The 13,771-nt window shown below is 44.6% G+C and overlaps 1 protein-coding gene across 3 annotated transcripts; it reads right to left on the bottom strand.

Annotated features, from left to right (window-relative positions):
- Window positions 1-258: 258 nt before the first annotated feature.
- LOC119659660 (WASH complex subunit 2) lies at window positions 259-13,565 on the bottom strand. Of its 3 annotated transcripts, XM_038067892.1 has the most exons (8): window positions 13,511-13,565; window positions 13,207-13,386; window positions 13,033-13,143; window positions 12,760-12,960; window positions 4,562-4,695; window positions 1,321-4,499; window positions 625-1,197; window positions 259-559 (listed from the first exon to the last, which is right to left on the bottom strand). In XM_038067892.1, the coding sequence occupies exons 2-8, from the start codon at window positions 13,207-13,209 to the stop codon at window positions 441-443; spliced, it is 4,320 nt and encodes a 1,439-aa protein (XP_037923820.1). In that variant the 5' UTR covers window positions 13,210-13,386; window positions 13,511-13,565; the 3' UTR covers window positions 259-440. The 3 variants fall into 3 exon arrangements, with proteins under 3 accessions (XP_037923820.1, XP_037923801.1, XP_037923811.1); XM_038067873.1 differs by having other exon boundaries at window positions 625-4,499; XM_038067883.1 differs by lacking the exon at window positions 13,511-13,565 and having other exon boundaries at window positions 625-4,499; window positions 13,207-13,487.
- Window positions 13,566-13,771: the final 206 nt, after the last annotated feature.

Here is a 13,771-nt window from a genome sequence, read left to right on the forward strand (position 1 = left end):
AAAGCGCTCAAAGGACCCCCCCCCCCCCCCCCCCCCCCAACATTCCCGAACGTGTCAACCGAGCACTTTGATGGAGCTTCAATCTTTGCGGGCGGACCTTCACGGTCAACTTAGCCAATTTTTTTAGGTTTCTGGGATAGCTCTGCCCTCGAGGTCGTTGTCGGCCACTCAGAATGATGGACCTGATCCTCCTATTTCCACTTATATCATTACAGCGTCTTCTATTTAATACTAACAATTTATAGAAATAAATGAATCTAAAAATATAGAAGTGTATATTCGTTTTGCAGTGATAATAACGTTAATTATGGTAATCTAACGGAATTACGTAAAAAAAAAATATATAATCACAAAATTAAATGGAAAATGGATCTAAATGCTTACGAATCAAATCAAGCAGACGTTAAGCTCTCAATGGATAAATAAGAACAGAAAATATGCTAATTCTTGAACAGATCCGCAAGGGGGTCATCGAAGTCCTTGTTCGTTGCTCCTGCCTGTGACCGTTGGCTTACCGACTTTTTTGTGCCGATTTTCCTTGAAGTTGATTGGGATACATCTGAAGAGAGATATGTTTGCAAGTTTAAGAAGAAAACAACTTTCGAAGAAAAAAAACAAACTTACTTTTCGATTTGCTGCTGGTCCCGCTGAACAAATCATCGTCATCATCGTCGTTATCATCGAACAGGCTATTTGATGATGTTTCGTGTTTGCTCGCACTGCTTTTCACAGGTATCTTTGGCTTAGCAGTCAACCCGCCTCCAAACAAATCATTGTCATCGTCTTCGTCACTTCCAAAGATTGACTTGGACACAACCGATCGTTCCTTTGTCCTTTCCGTTGGTTTTGTAACTGCCGTCTTCGCCGGTAGAGTTTTCTTACCGGTTTGTTTGTCCGAATTTTTTAAACTCTCTTCGAACAAATCATCATCCTCACTCTCGTCATCGAAAATTGATAAAGTTGTCTTCGGTTTGTCGGTGCCACCTTTGTTTATTGCTTGTTGAGGTGGCGCAGCAGATTTTGGATTCAATGGAGATTGCGTTGCCGCTTTGACTACTGGGATCGGTTTTACTAAAAACTCATCATCGACTTCATTCTCTTCGAAAAACAGTTTTGGTGGCTGCTTTTCGACTGCACGTTCAAGACTTGGCTTGAATATATCATCGGGAGGCTCATCTTCAAGGAAAATAGCAGAAGTTTTCGGAACTGTAGGAGTCTTATTCGCAAGTGTTTCCACTGAACCTGATTTGGGAGGAATTTCATCTCTAAAAGTTAGGATTTCAGCTTTCACAATGTCAGTATTCGGAAGCGGAAGAGAAGGCGGCTCTTGGCTTGCGAAATCTTGACTACTCACCACCGGATTTTCGTCAGTTTCAATTAAAGATCGGCGATAGTTCTCCTGCCGACCCCTCCTTGTGGATGGTCTTCGTTTCACCTGAATTTTCGCCCGTGTTCGATTCAAACTTTGCAACATTTTCGGATCAGATTCATTCTGAATAGTTTTAACCGAGTTATCAAGCACATCAACCTCAGAATGAGAATTCAGCGTTTCATTAGACAATACATTATCGCGTGGACGTTCCGGTTCAGCAGTTCTTAATTGCGGTCGTTTAGCACCAGGTAAAAGGGCAGCAACATTTATTTTCAAATTTGAATTTAATTTCTTCGGCGAAGGATTCGATTTTGAGACAAAATCATCGGCAACTTCTGTGACTTCTTTCTGCATTTGATTTATGATGGAACTGATCTTTGATTCCGATTCAGGTGGTGCTGGTTTGAATGGCTCCTTCTCAAGTCTCTTGTCATTACTTGTAATTGCGGCCGGGGAGGTTGGCTCAAACTCGTCTGGTGGCGGCTCATCGAAAATTCTCGAACCAATTACTGTTCCCTGCTTGCCAAATGAAGATGACGATGACGATAACGTGCTTTTAGGCATTTCTGACTCAACCGTGGTCGGCATAATTTCTTCCTCCTTTCCCCCCTCACTTCCGTCTTCTGCCAGCCATGGCACTTCTGAAAAGGTTCCATCTGGTGGTGGCTCGTCGAAAATATAACTGGACAATGATTTTGGTTTTGCATCCATCTGCGATGGAACTATAGTTTCTGAGAAATCATCATAGAATATGCTATGCAACTTTTTCCCATCTTGTGGGGTTGCTTCAAAGTCATCGTCAGGCGGGGTGTCATGGAATAAGCTGATGTTGTTGTAATTGAAAGCACTTGCTTGCGATTCGGGAGTATCTTGGGAAATCTGATTTGCGAATGATGATCCAGTGTTGGTATCAGAAATATTTTGCGAAATTTCGCCTTCGTGCGATTTCAGATCGCTCTCATCGTCTTCAAGAAAGGTCACGTCAATCGGTTTCTCCCGGTTTCCAATATCATCGTCGGGAGGAACATCACTAAATATGTTTGAGGACAACAGATTACGTGGTGTCGCTTTCGGCTTGGAAAAGACTAAATCGTTGTCCGTTTTCTCCAGGATATCATGCGTATCATCTTTACCCTGAGTAATCTGTTCGTCTGGCTCTAAACTTCCTTTTGTTCTATCATTGGTACTTAATGTGGGAACGTGTGAATTTTCTTCTTCCCTTTCATTTTCTATAGCGTTATATTTGTTCGATTTTGGCTCGACCTCTGGACTTACCTCGTCTTCAAAGATGTAATCATCTGAGAAAATATTTTTTAAAGCGTCCTTGCGGCTTTCACTAGACAACTTCAAATTTCCTGCAATAAACTCTTGCTCATTACTATCCATTAAGGGTTTCTCGTCAGAACGCAGTGGTATATCTGGCAAAGCCTTCTTTTCAAAGTCATGCTCATCTCGACTTTCCTCTGGTTGTGTTGATGTCCCACTATTGTTACCTTCCGGAATGTTTTCCAATTTCTCTTCGACACGAGTATGTAATGGTTTCGATACTATATCGTGAAATAAATCGGCGGAATCGTCATCAGACTCATCATCGAAAAGCTTCAGAGGTTTCTGTTTAGACTCGAAACTAGGTTGGGTGACAACTTTATCAGGTTCAAATATATCTTTCTCTACTGGAGGCTGCTGCTCAACCTGAATACTTTTTTTACCTAATTCCTCCGTCAAATGGTCTTGATCTTTTGTGACAATGCCCAACGAATCATCAGAATCTGAATCATCGAAGAGTTTCTTTTTTACAATTGTGCTCGGATTTTTTTTGGGGGTCTCCTCCTTAGTACTTTGTGCTACACTTCCCCTAGGTTTGAAGAGGCTGTCAAAATCATCATCTGGTGGCTCATCATCAAATAAATTCGTAATTAGTGTCCTCTTAGTAGTATTTGGTTGGCGGAAAATATCAGTGAAATCCTCTTTCACAGCAGAATCATCATCGAACAAGCCTCTGTCCCTCTTAACACTCGAACTATCGACTTTGTTCTCCTTTATTTCTTCTCCTCCAATCCTATGAGATTTTTCCGCAAATAAATTATCTGAGAGCCTCTTTTCTAACTTGGGCTGTGTGTCGGGTGTCCTAACAATGTTCTCTGAAATTTTTTCAGCCATTTTGGTTGAAGGCTTGTCTCCAGCTCCACTAGCCTCTGGTCTGCCAAGTCTGCTATTTTTATCCTTCGTTTCAACAGTTTCCTTAGCTTCTGTATCCTCATCCTCACTACTTTCTTCGAAAAGATTTCTTGTAGGCTTCTTCGCGACTCCGACCTTCTGCTGTGCCTTCGAATTCAATTCTTGCATGAATGAATCAAAATCGTCATCATCGAACAAGTTAACCGTCTTTTTTCGTATGTTGCTTGCAACAGCTTCTTCTTTCTTACTAGTCGTATTCTCCGGTTTTTGTGGTTCTGGCGCAACTACCTCATCATCACTTTCGCAGAATAAATCAACTGCTGGTTTCTCATGTTTATCTACAACATCTAGATCAGGCGGGGGTACATCACTGATAATATTGGAAATTAGATTGTCTCTACGCATGGTCGGAACAGGTATTGGAACTGTTCGTTCAGATTTTCCCTTCACGTTGTACAGTTCACTGTCCGTACTCTCGTCACTGCTTTCGTCAAACAAACCCCGGTCTTTTTGTTTTGGTTTATGCACATAGTATTGGTTCGCGGATTCAAATTGATTTGACGTTAAATCCTGATTTTGAGGCATTGAATAAACACCGTTGTTCGGGAGAGATCGGTTGTTTTTAGACGATTGTTTCATTGCAGTGGACAAATCTTCTTCAGAAGATCCATACGAACCGTCTTGTCTTTTACCGTAGGTGTCAGCAATATTTCGTTGCAGCCCCCACGCCGAGAATTCTGATTCAGAAATTGTTGGAGCGTTGCTTGCTGGTGATGCTGATATCGAAACACTATCAGAAGATTCCGAGAATTCTTCCTCCTTCTCGTCTTCTGAATAGTCCTCGTCGGAGTCGCATAAACCGACGTGCCATTTTTCGATCCACTCCTTCGAGCCAATGATATAAGGCAAGGGTCGAGCGTCACAGGGATCTTTTGGTCGGTAAATCACACTGTTAACGAGCATTTTTATTAGTCAAAGATAAACTATTAACGCAGTGTTAGATCAATTTACCTTTTTGCAGAATCATCCTCTTCATCAGAGTCTTCAATGTCAATTGAGACTTTCTCGTAATGACGCTCAAGAACGGACATGCTTTTATGGAGAAGTTTCGTAAGTGTTTCGATGGGGTCATTCTTTGTTTTCGCCTGAGAAAAAACAATCAGTATCTGATGGATTTTAAATGTGATTCAAAAACTAGTCTAAAGAAGTCGGAATACCGAAAGCTGGGTTTTTTGTTCATCCTACGCGAGAAACCGCTGGTAACCAGGGACACATATGCCTGCCCACAAGCTACCTCTACCTGTGTGGAGTTGCCGAATCTCCCATTAGGCGAGTACTTCGTGCGGATAAGGGAACGCTCGGTGGATGCATTACAGGCTTGCACATGCATTCATCAAGAGATGTGCATGCATGGGCAAGCTTATGCGCAGGCCGGGTAGGTGGAAAGAAAACGCCCATCCGGGGATAAAAGCTGACTATGGGAGAAAGATAGTTTTTGTTCGGTGCAGGGGCTTCGGAAACCCAGTACCGATAGTTTTTGGAAGTGGGCAAGCGGGCTCCCAGCCGTCGATATCCATCGACCGCAATGCCTCAATTGTGGGAAATTTGGCTAATTTGATATTAAATGCTACAAGAGATCTTAGTGGAGTGGAAATGAGATTTACACCGGATCCTTTTCGCAAAAACTCAAAATTTTCCAGGTCACCACTGCAGGCAACATTACCACTAGGTAGTTGAAATTTGTCGCGGGACTCGGAAAGGAATTTGTATATTCTCCGGATTGACAGAATTACCGATGCTATAAAAGTCGAGCGTGGAAGGCAGCAAACTGCAACAACGTTTGTTTCACTGGGGGACGCATAAATGATACGTGGCATTAAGTTCTCCTATATTAGTGCGCTCCCAAGCGTCATGTAGTAAAGTCACGCGGGAGACCCAAATGACGCTTCCTCAACATAAGGTAGGTGAGAACGCGGGTAAATGGAATAGGGACGGAATTATTGAACCCTTTGTTGCCCAGCAAGCGGCCAAAGAAAAAAAGACTTCTTCGCTGAAAAAAACGGCGAAAGTTCCGGCTAGTTCTTCGACTCCAACTTTAACAAAAAGGAAAGAGTCTACAGCTCGTAAACCTGAACCTAATGGGCAAAGGTGGGCGACAAAAAGCGGCATAAGGAAAAAAGAAAATTCGTCCGGAAGTAATCATTATTTCCAAGAAATGAGATATGAATCAAATAAAAATAATAATCGTTGACGCAACAACTTATATTGGATCAGGGCCTTGAAATGTGTTAAAACACTTCATTGAAGACTCAGGTACTCCATTCACAGCTGAGTCGTCTGATATCCGACGTCAAATCACAATACAAATCTCACTGCCATCAGTGAGATTCAAACCGCGACCTTTCGGATGACAGCCTTGTGTTCTAACCACGTAGCTATCCGGACACGTAAAATCAAAGACAATCCGGAATTGATAGACCTGGGCACTATGAGTCGTATCACATGCACGCAGAAGGAAGATCTGAAGCTGGAGTTATACAAATTCAACGAGAAGAAAGCGGATAAATTTCACGGTCAGGTGGAGAAGGTGCTAGATGAGCAAGCTGACGTATAAGCTCGTAAGCAACAGATAGTAATCGAGTGCAAAGACAGTCGTGCGCTGCGCTAAGGGAACAATTCAACCTTAGCGGAATAGAAGAAAGCGCTATAAAGGGAACGAAGAAGGCATATGGAGGTACCCAGACCGCTATCATTAGCTTGCCGGTTGAATTAGAGATAAAGAAAATCCTAATTATTACTGACTCCTTTCAGGCAATTAAATCCCTCATTAACAAAACCCCAGTCAATTATCTGGCTGCCTGGGCCCTAGATTAAATAAGAAAATCTCGTGTCGAAGAAGTGCTCTCACTTTACTCACGTCTGGCAATTAACACATAGCAACATTTGTTTTGAATGGAACGATGCTCGCAAAATCACTTCCTTAAAGGTAAATTTTTCGCTCGTATCTTCCCTAACATCCCCGTCAAGCCTTATTTCCAGGACATGCCCTTCAACACGTGTGATGTCAAGACCTTAAACAGAATAGTCTCTACTTTTTCGTTTCACAAAGCCCTCCTGGCGAAGATCGGCGCGGCTACCTCGCCGGTCTGTGATAGTTGCGGTATGGACGAGACGAATGATCACATTATCTTTCAATGCAATAAGTTCTCTAGGCATAGAACAAACCTTGTTTGGATGATATATCCCTCTGGATAGATCTGGCCAGTTTTATAAAAGACGCTGCAATCAGATTCTAGCTTCGCTCTTCATGGTTTTCCTCCCCCCTTCATCTTCCATGTCTAACCTAACCGGTGCTCTGAGGTGGCGGTGAGGAAGATGGGGCGGCAACCCTATCGGCCAAACCAAAACCAAGTGGTCGAGGAGAACCTCCATAGTGGTGGCACCGGGAGACGCTGTACTCACTTTGGTTTGCCGGCCGTGATGCAGTAGGCGAATGCTCCAAAGGCCTAATCAGGGCGATCAGACCCGAGTCTGCACGGGGACTCATCTGAAGTGGCAAATTGATCACGAAACCTTACCAGGGGTATACTGGTACCATGGGAACCGGGAGAGCCCCTGGACTCACATACTCCGGGTGAACTCCTGTTGTATGTGAGAACAGCTCGATTATTTGCGATTGGCCCCCCTAGTGAGAGTTTCATGGTGGTTGTGGTTATGCTCAAGCGAGAAGAGACCTTCGGGCCTCGACGTGGTGTTGCGTATCAACACGGGTGCCGTACTCCATAGTTCGGTAGAGATTTAGGTAATTCTTGCATCCACCAGTATGAATGCTAAGCCATGCACTTGGTATAGACTGGTACCGTTGTTGCTTGTCTCAGCGGGGCTCTGATTGTGGTCACAAAATCAATCCGTGTCTGAAGAGGACCGTAGGATAAGTCTCACGACAGGTGCCTACATAAAACACCATGGGCTTCACTGTCTAACCTAACCCCCCGTTTTTCAGTTTCGCCTTTCTTTTGCACTAGCTTTTGCGTGCTATCTCAGTTTTTACTCCTATAATCACACACCAGAGTTGCACATCTCGCTATTGTTTCTTTTTCTTTATGGCCGTAAAATAAGGATATCCCATCAATCTCCGTTTTTTCCTGTCCTGTATCTTTCAAGATCAACATTTCCACGAATTGTATCATAAACTTATCGAAAACGTTCTCCCTCGACGACTACCTACCTTATCGTGGTGAAGGGGCTCAGTAAGGAGGATCGTTCGGGAAACCAGAGGTGACACCTGAAGCTACCCCAAGCCAAGGTGTAACTGCCGTGACGAGGGCTGAATGGTCACAGGGGTTAAAATGTGGCCGTGAACGATGAACTGTGGGTACCAGGCGACCCCCAGTTTCAACTAGCCTTGTCTTGGCAAAAAGGAGCTCTGGCAACTAAAAACTCAAACAACAAAGGAATTCAACAACACTTTGATCATGACGATCCAATCCTGAGCGAAGGGGCAACCCTGAGCTCTTCGATGGAAAACCTGAGTCTAGACTCAGATTCGCTACTTATTCAAATTGGAACCAATCCTATTGGGACCCAGTCCTTAACGGACGAGCCGAAGCAATCCCCTTCTGCCAGCATTCCTGATTCCGGGCTAAAATCGAAGCCACCGGCTGAGGCTTAAGTCCTACCTAGAGGCAAACTGGGTTGTGCCAAGGTTGAAGGGAAAGGATCGTCCGGGGCATCTGGGGCTAAAGGCAAACAAAAGCGGCAGCGGTCTTTTGACGATCCAACAGCAACGGCTAAGGCCTTATTAGCAGCCAAGGCTATCGAACCCGATGGATGGGTCTTGTATGACGACATCAATCCTTCTGGTTACAATACAGAGCAGTGGGAGCAGCTTATGAGGAAACTCCTCCTAGCTATAAGGACTGCATCCTTGCAAGGGGTTACACTACGATTTGAGCCGGTAGGTGTATACCGGAAAATGTTACAGATAAACTTTGCCGACGAAAGCACGAACGGTCGGCTTAGACAATACAGCGCCCTCCTTCAACGATGTGTGGGAGGGTGCGCGACTGACCCTTAAGAGGGTTTCCGAGCTACCCTCGCTTTCTGCATTCTATGGTTTCCAGAGGAGGAGCGTAATGGTGCTGAGATCCTGGAACAACTTGGGCTCCAGAATAACGTCAATTCCTCCACCTGATCAGCATTCCTGACCCGGATATTAAGAAGGTTCGGGAACAAACGGGCTACCGGCTCTATTACGGGACCGCCACATTACAAGTGTCGGCTCCTAAAGCCATCGAGGGGGACGTGCAGCCCACAGCATCTTCATCTGAACTGCAGATGAGGTGCCATATCTCTCAGATAAATTTGCAGCATTGTAAAGCGGCGACTGCATCTATCAGTCGTCGGATCAATAGCTGTTTGCAGACATATATGCCTCATACAAGAACCATGGGTTGCTGGTGGGGACATTAGAGGCTTCCGATATGCTGACTTGCTGTATGCGAATGGAAATGATAGACTCCGCTCCTGCTTGGTGGAGAGTAGAGACCGGCGAAACAGAAGAGAACGACAAGAATGCTCCTCAACCGAGTTCTAAAGTCTGATCTAGCCACTTGCTGGATTCGGGACAAAGAGGCTCAAAAAGCTCTCAACAAGAGCATAAGGTCGACCGAACGATCATCATGGAGACACTTTTGCGAAGAAACCAACTCTCTTGAGGCAACCTCAAAGCTAAAACAGATCCTTGTCAAAGAACATAGCCAGAAATTGGGTTACGTTTATAGAGCGGGAGGTACTTAGAAAGCGATGAGGAAACGGCAAACCATTTGCTTGAAGTGCACTTCCCACCAGCATCCAAAATCTCATCTCCGGGCCGACAGATACATACAACTCTCAACCGAAAGATTGGACTCTGGCATGCAAAGTAGTTTCACGGGAGCGAGTGAAATGGGCATTTAACTCGTTCCATAGATACACGTCTGCAAGTCCGAATGGCATTATTTCTGCTCCATTAATAGAGGGAATGGATGCCTGGGGCCTACACATTCGGAGTATATACCGCATTTGTCAAGCAAACGCTTATATTCCAACCAGCTGGCGTGATGTGAAGGTAACATTTATTCCCAAGCCAAGGAAACCCACCTACACAGACGCAAAAAGCTTCCGAGCGATCAGTTTAACTTCCTTTCTGCTGAAAGGACTGGAACGACTAGTAGATCGGTTCATAAGAGATACATCTATCCCTAATAGGCAACATGCCTATCAAAAATTAAAAAGGCAATGTCCGATCAAGAATACGCCTTAGGTACATTTATGGACATCAAAGACGCCCTCAATTATGCCTCATTCGGGGCGATTTGTGACGCGACAAGCCAGCATGTTAATCAGCTGGATCCTTCCCATACTAGAGTGGAGAAAGATCCACATATTTGTTGGCCAGAAGTCTATTGAGCCAGAGAATCTTAAGGCTTGTCCACATGAAGGGGTTCTCTCTCCTCTGTTATGGCTCCTGGTAATGGATACCTTGCTAAGGCTCCTGGAAGACACAAAGGTTTTCGCACAAGCATTTGCAGACGATCTAGCCGTAATAATTATTGGCAAGTTTTCAGGCACAGTATGAATGAATGCAACACTGCATTTCACAATTGATGCTTCCATAACGAACTCAAGGTGAACGCTAGGAAGATTGGACCAGTTATGTTCACTAGGAACGTTAGATGGGGCAGCTACACTCTACCCACCTTAGCAAGAGCGGAAATTCAGCCGGTACAAACAGTGAAATATTTAGGACTACATCTCGACTCCGAGTTAATGTGGAAGCACCATGTCCAGAAACAATGCCAAAAATCCGGCAGATTGCTCCCGTGCTGTAAAACTGCGATAGGGAAGACTTGGGGACTTTCATCAAAACGGATTCATTCGATGTATACATCCATAATAAAACCCACTTTGATGTGTGCCTACATCGTCTGGTGAGACTGAACTTTACTAACAGCAGGAAGGGGCTGCGCGATTACTCATGGAGAAACACCGTGAGAAGCATCGCCCTCTTTACATTGCTTTTCTGGATCTAGAGAAAGAAGAACTCGTGTGCTGGGCTCAATTGCTCTACCACGATCCGAAAAGTAAAGTTCGAAGTTTTTGACGACCGATCTTCATGAAACAGGCACAATCACTGTCAGCGGCAGTGATCTGCCCAGAACTGAGCGATTTAAATACCTCGGGTCAACGCTATCAGCCAATGGAGAACTGCGTTATGAAATTGCTTCACGCATTAACGTTCTTTGTGATCGACGTATCAACGAACGTCTCAAATCTAAAATTTACCGCAATGTCGTCCGTCCAGTCGCTCTCTATGGTTCTGAGTGTTGGCCGACTATAAAAGACAATGAACGGCGTCTTGCGGTAATGGAGACGAAGATGTTACGTTGGACTAGTGGCGTCACACGTTTAGATCACATTCGAAATGAGGATATCCGCGATCGTTGTGGGGTTGCACCGATCGTGGAAAAGTTACGAGAGAGGCGTCTTCGATGGTATGGTCATGCAATTCGTGCTAACGAGAATTCACTTGCCAAGATTGGTCTGAACATCGAAGTGGATGGTAAACGATCAAAAGGCAGACCTAAACAACGGTGGCTTGATTCGCTGGATGGGGATTTGAAAGCCTAGAGATTGCACCCAGATCAGGCATTCGATAGAGCCAAATGGCGAAACCGATCACGACGAGCCGACCGCGCTTGTGAACGGGACAAACGCTGAAGAAAAAGAAGAAGGAAGGGGCTGACGCAACTAACAGCAGGAAGGGGCTGACCTAAGTATTACTGGAGCAATGAGTAGTACGCCGACCGCGGCACTCGAAGCTATACTAAAAAGCAGCTAACGACGCATATAGGCTTGAAACTATTGATGCGTGGAAAGGCGGCATACCGTCATGCGTCCATCTGCAAATTTCTCGGCAAACATCAGTTGGCTCTGATGCCTGCCGATCATATGGTCTCCAGTCTTGTAAATACCCGAAGAGAAGAATGGTCGGTAAATGGCCACGAGTCTTTTGGAATTACAGACTTAATAATATTCACCGACGGGTCAGTCATGCAAAACGGATCGGACGCAGGGGCGTTCTCGAGAAATCCGATTATGGAACTGACTCACCTCTTGGAAAAATGACGACCATATGCCCGGCGAAAATATAAGCCATTTTCTTGGCAGCAGAAGAATGTTTGCGGCAAAAATGGAGGGGTCGCACCATTGGAATCTGTTCCGACAGTTGGGCAGCATTATCAGCACTAAACAACAACGACATATCAAGCAAGTTGGTGTGGAGTCGTCATCAGACTATGCTGAAACTTAGCAGTCTGAATGAAACATTCCGGATATGGGTGCCAGGGCACTCAAATATCGCTGGTAATGAGGAAGTTGACAGACTGGTTCGCCAAGGTTCTGAATCCGTAATGGTGGGGCCAGAACCAGTTATTGGTATCCGGCCATCAGCTGTCAAGTCTACTCTGAAGGAGGGAAATAGCAAGGATTCACGCAGCCGAATGGAGAAATTTGAATATCTGCCGGCATGCGAACATTTTGGATGAAGCCGAGGCCGCTAGAGTGGCATTTTTGTTGTCCCTTCAGAAGTGAGACATGAAAACCTCAGTCTAGCTTTTAACGGGACGCTGCCCCTTAAACTGATACATGGAGAAAATCAGAGTAGTGGTCTCGGCCATATGCAGCCAATGCGAGGAGGAAGAACAGACGGTCCTGCCCGGCCTCCTTAGACCTCAGATGAAGATACCTTGGTAAGATTTTCTTCAGAGAAGAGTCTGAATATTTTCTGTCTCTGGAGAATGTTCCTAGTTTCACGAAAGCCGTAGGCGAGAGGCCGAATAATAGGCGATCTTCGGGGATAGTAAAATGGGCCTAGCAAAGGTCTGAGGGCTTGAAGTTGCGTCTTCCCCCACTAAATTAGGTAGGCAACAGTCAGCCATTCTGTTTTTATCCGGAGCCATCGTAAAGCGGATCGGGGCAACACAGCATTGCATCATTACCTCGCCAGGACCTGGCGCGGACCGCTCAGCTACTGACACTATCCCAAATTTATTCTGGAAGAACTACTGCAAAATGATCCAGCACTAGATGCAATGGCACGGAGAGGCCATCCAATGCAATCAGAACAGCAAATCGAGTAATTACCCTCATTTACACGCCCAACTCACCTCACTTTCATCACTGACTGGAACCTCCGATTCGTTGGCAATGGTTTCGTCATCCTCGTAGACTCGATTTTCAACAAACTGTGAGTGCTGCAGTGCTGCGAGTTGATTCGTCACATTGCCCAGCGCGACATTAGTCCAATCCACGTCTAACCCTAAGCGATGAATACTATTTGTGGTTTTGGTTGCACGTCGTTCTAGCTCCTGTAAATTTCATGTATATGTCGATTGGTCATATATACCAATGAATATAAGAAAAAGGAATGAAATACTCGCCGCTGATATGTTTTGCATGAACTCAAGCAGTTTTGCGTCTCCTTCCAGCGACCAAGACGAGGCTTTCTGCCGGAATTCGTCTGGTGTCCATGGTGCAGTCGAAGATGAGGCCTTAGAAATACCAGAAATAAAAATTGAATGGTTCGTAAATTGGACTGGTTTCGACTCGCTTACCATTTGTGCCCATCCGTAGGACAAAGTTATGTACAAAGGAACTGAGAGAATAAACAAAGTCAGGTCTTGAACCCCGGAAGATTCTTATCAGCGTTTTCTTATAAGCAAATATGCACTGTCCAGTCAGCTGCGAGGCATGACATCTAGTTCTCCACTTGACAGACACCTTATAGCGAACAACTACGGAAGGAAAAACTATGTTTGTTACGTTTTTAGGACTAACAACATTGTTTTAACAATATCATCTAGCAAAGTCAATTAAGCTGTCACTAATAATCTGTAATTGCAAGTGGATAACATTTACCAAGTTGTCGGGGATTGTTATTGTCATACTTATGACATTAGGATTTCCCGCCGTGCGTCTCTACTTGCAACAGCGGTGCCATAACTGATTATATTTCCCCATATTTGATATACTTGGGCGAACCACTTTGAATTCTCAATACAATATTATTTGCACAAGTCAGCATCTTCGTATCTAAAAATTGGTTAAACTGCATTTGTAAAATAATAGTTAAAATATTGTAAATGTTGCTTTTACTTAAGGAAAAATCATAGTTGAGTT

The sequence above is a fragment of the Hermetia illucens genome, chromosome 1 (genome assembly GCF_905115235.1).
Source record: "Hermetia illucens chromosome 1, iHerIll2.2.curated.20191125, whole genome shotgun sequence".
NCBI lineage: Eukaryota > Metazoa > Arthropoda > Insecta > Diptera > Stratiomyidae > Hermetia > Hermetia illucens.

Coding starts and splice junctions, on each gene's coding strand:
- LOC119659660 (XM_038067873.1), bottom strand. Junction 12,961..13,032: donor TCATGCAAAACATATCAGCG/GCGAGTATTTCA, acceptor TGAAATTTACAG/GAGCTAGAACGACGTGCAAC. Junction 4,696..12,759: donor CAGTCAGTGATGAAAGTGAG/GTGAGTTGGGCG, acceptor GTTTTTTCTCAG/GCGAAAACAAAGAATGACCC.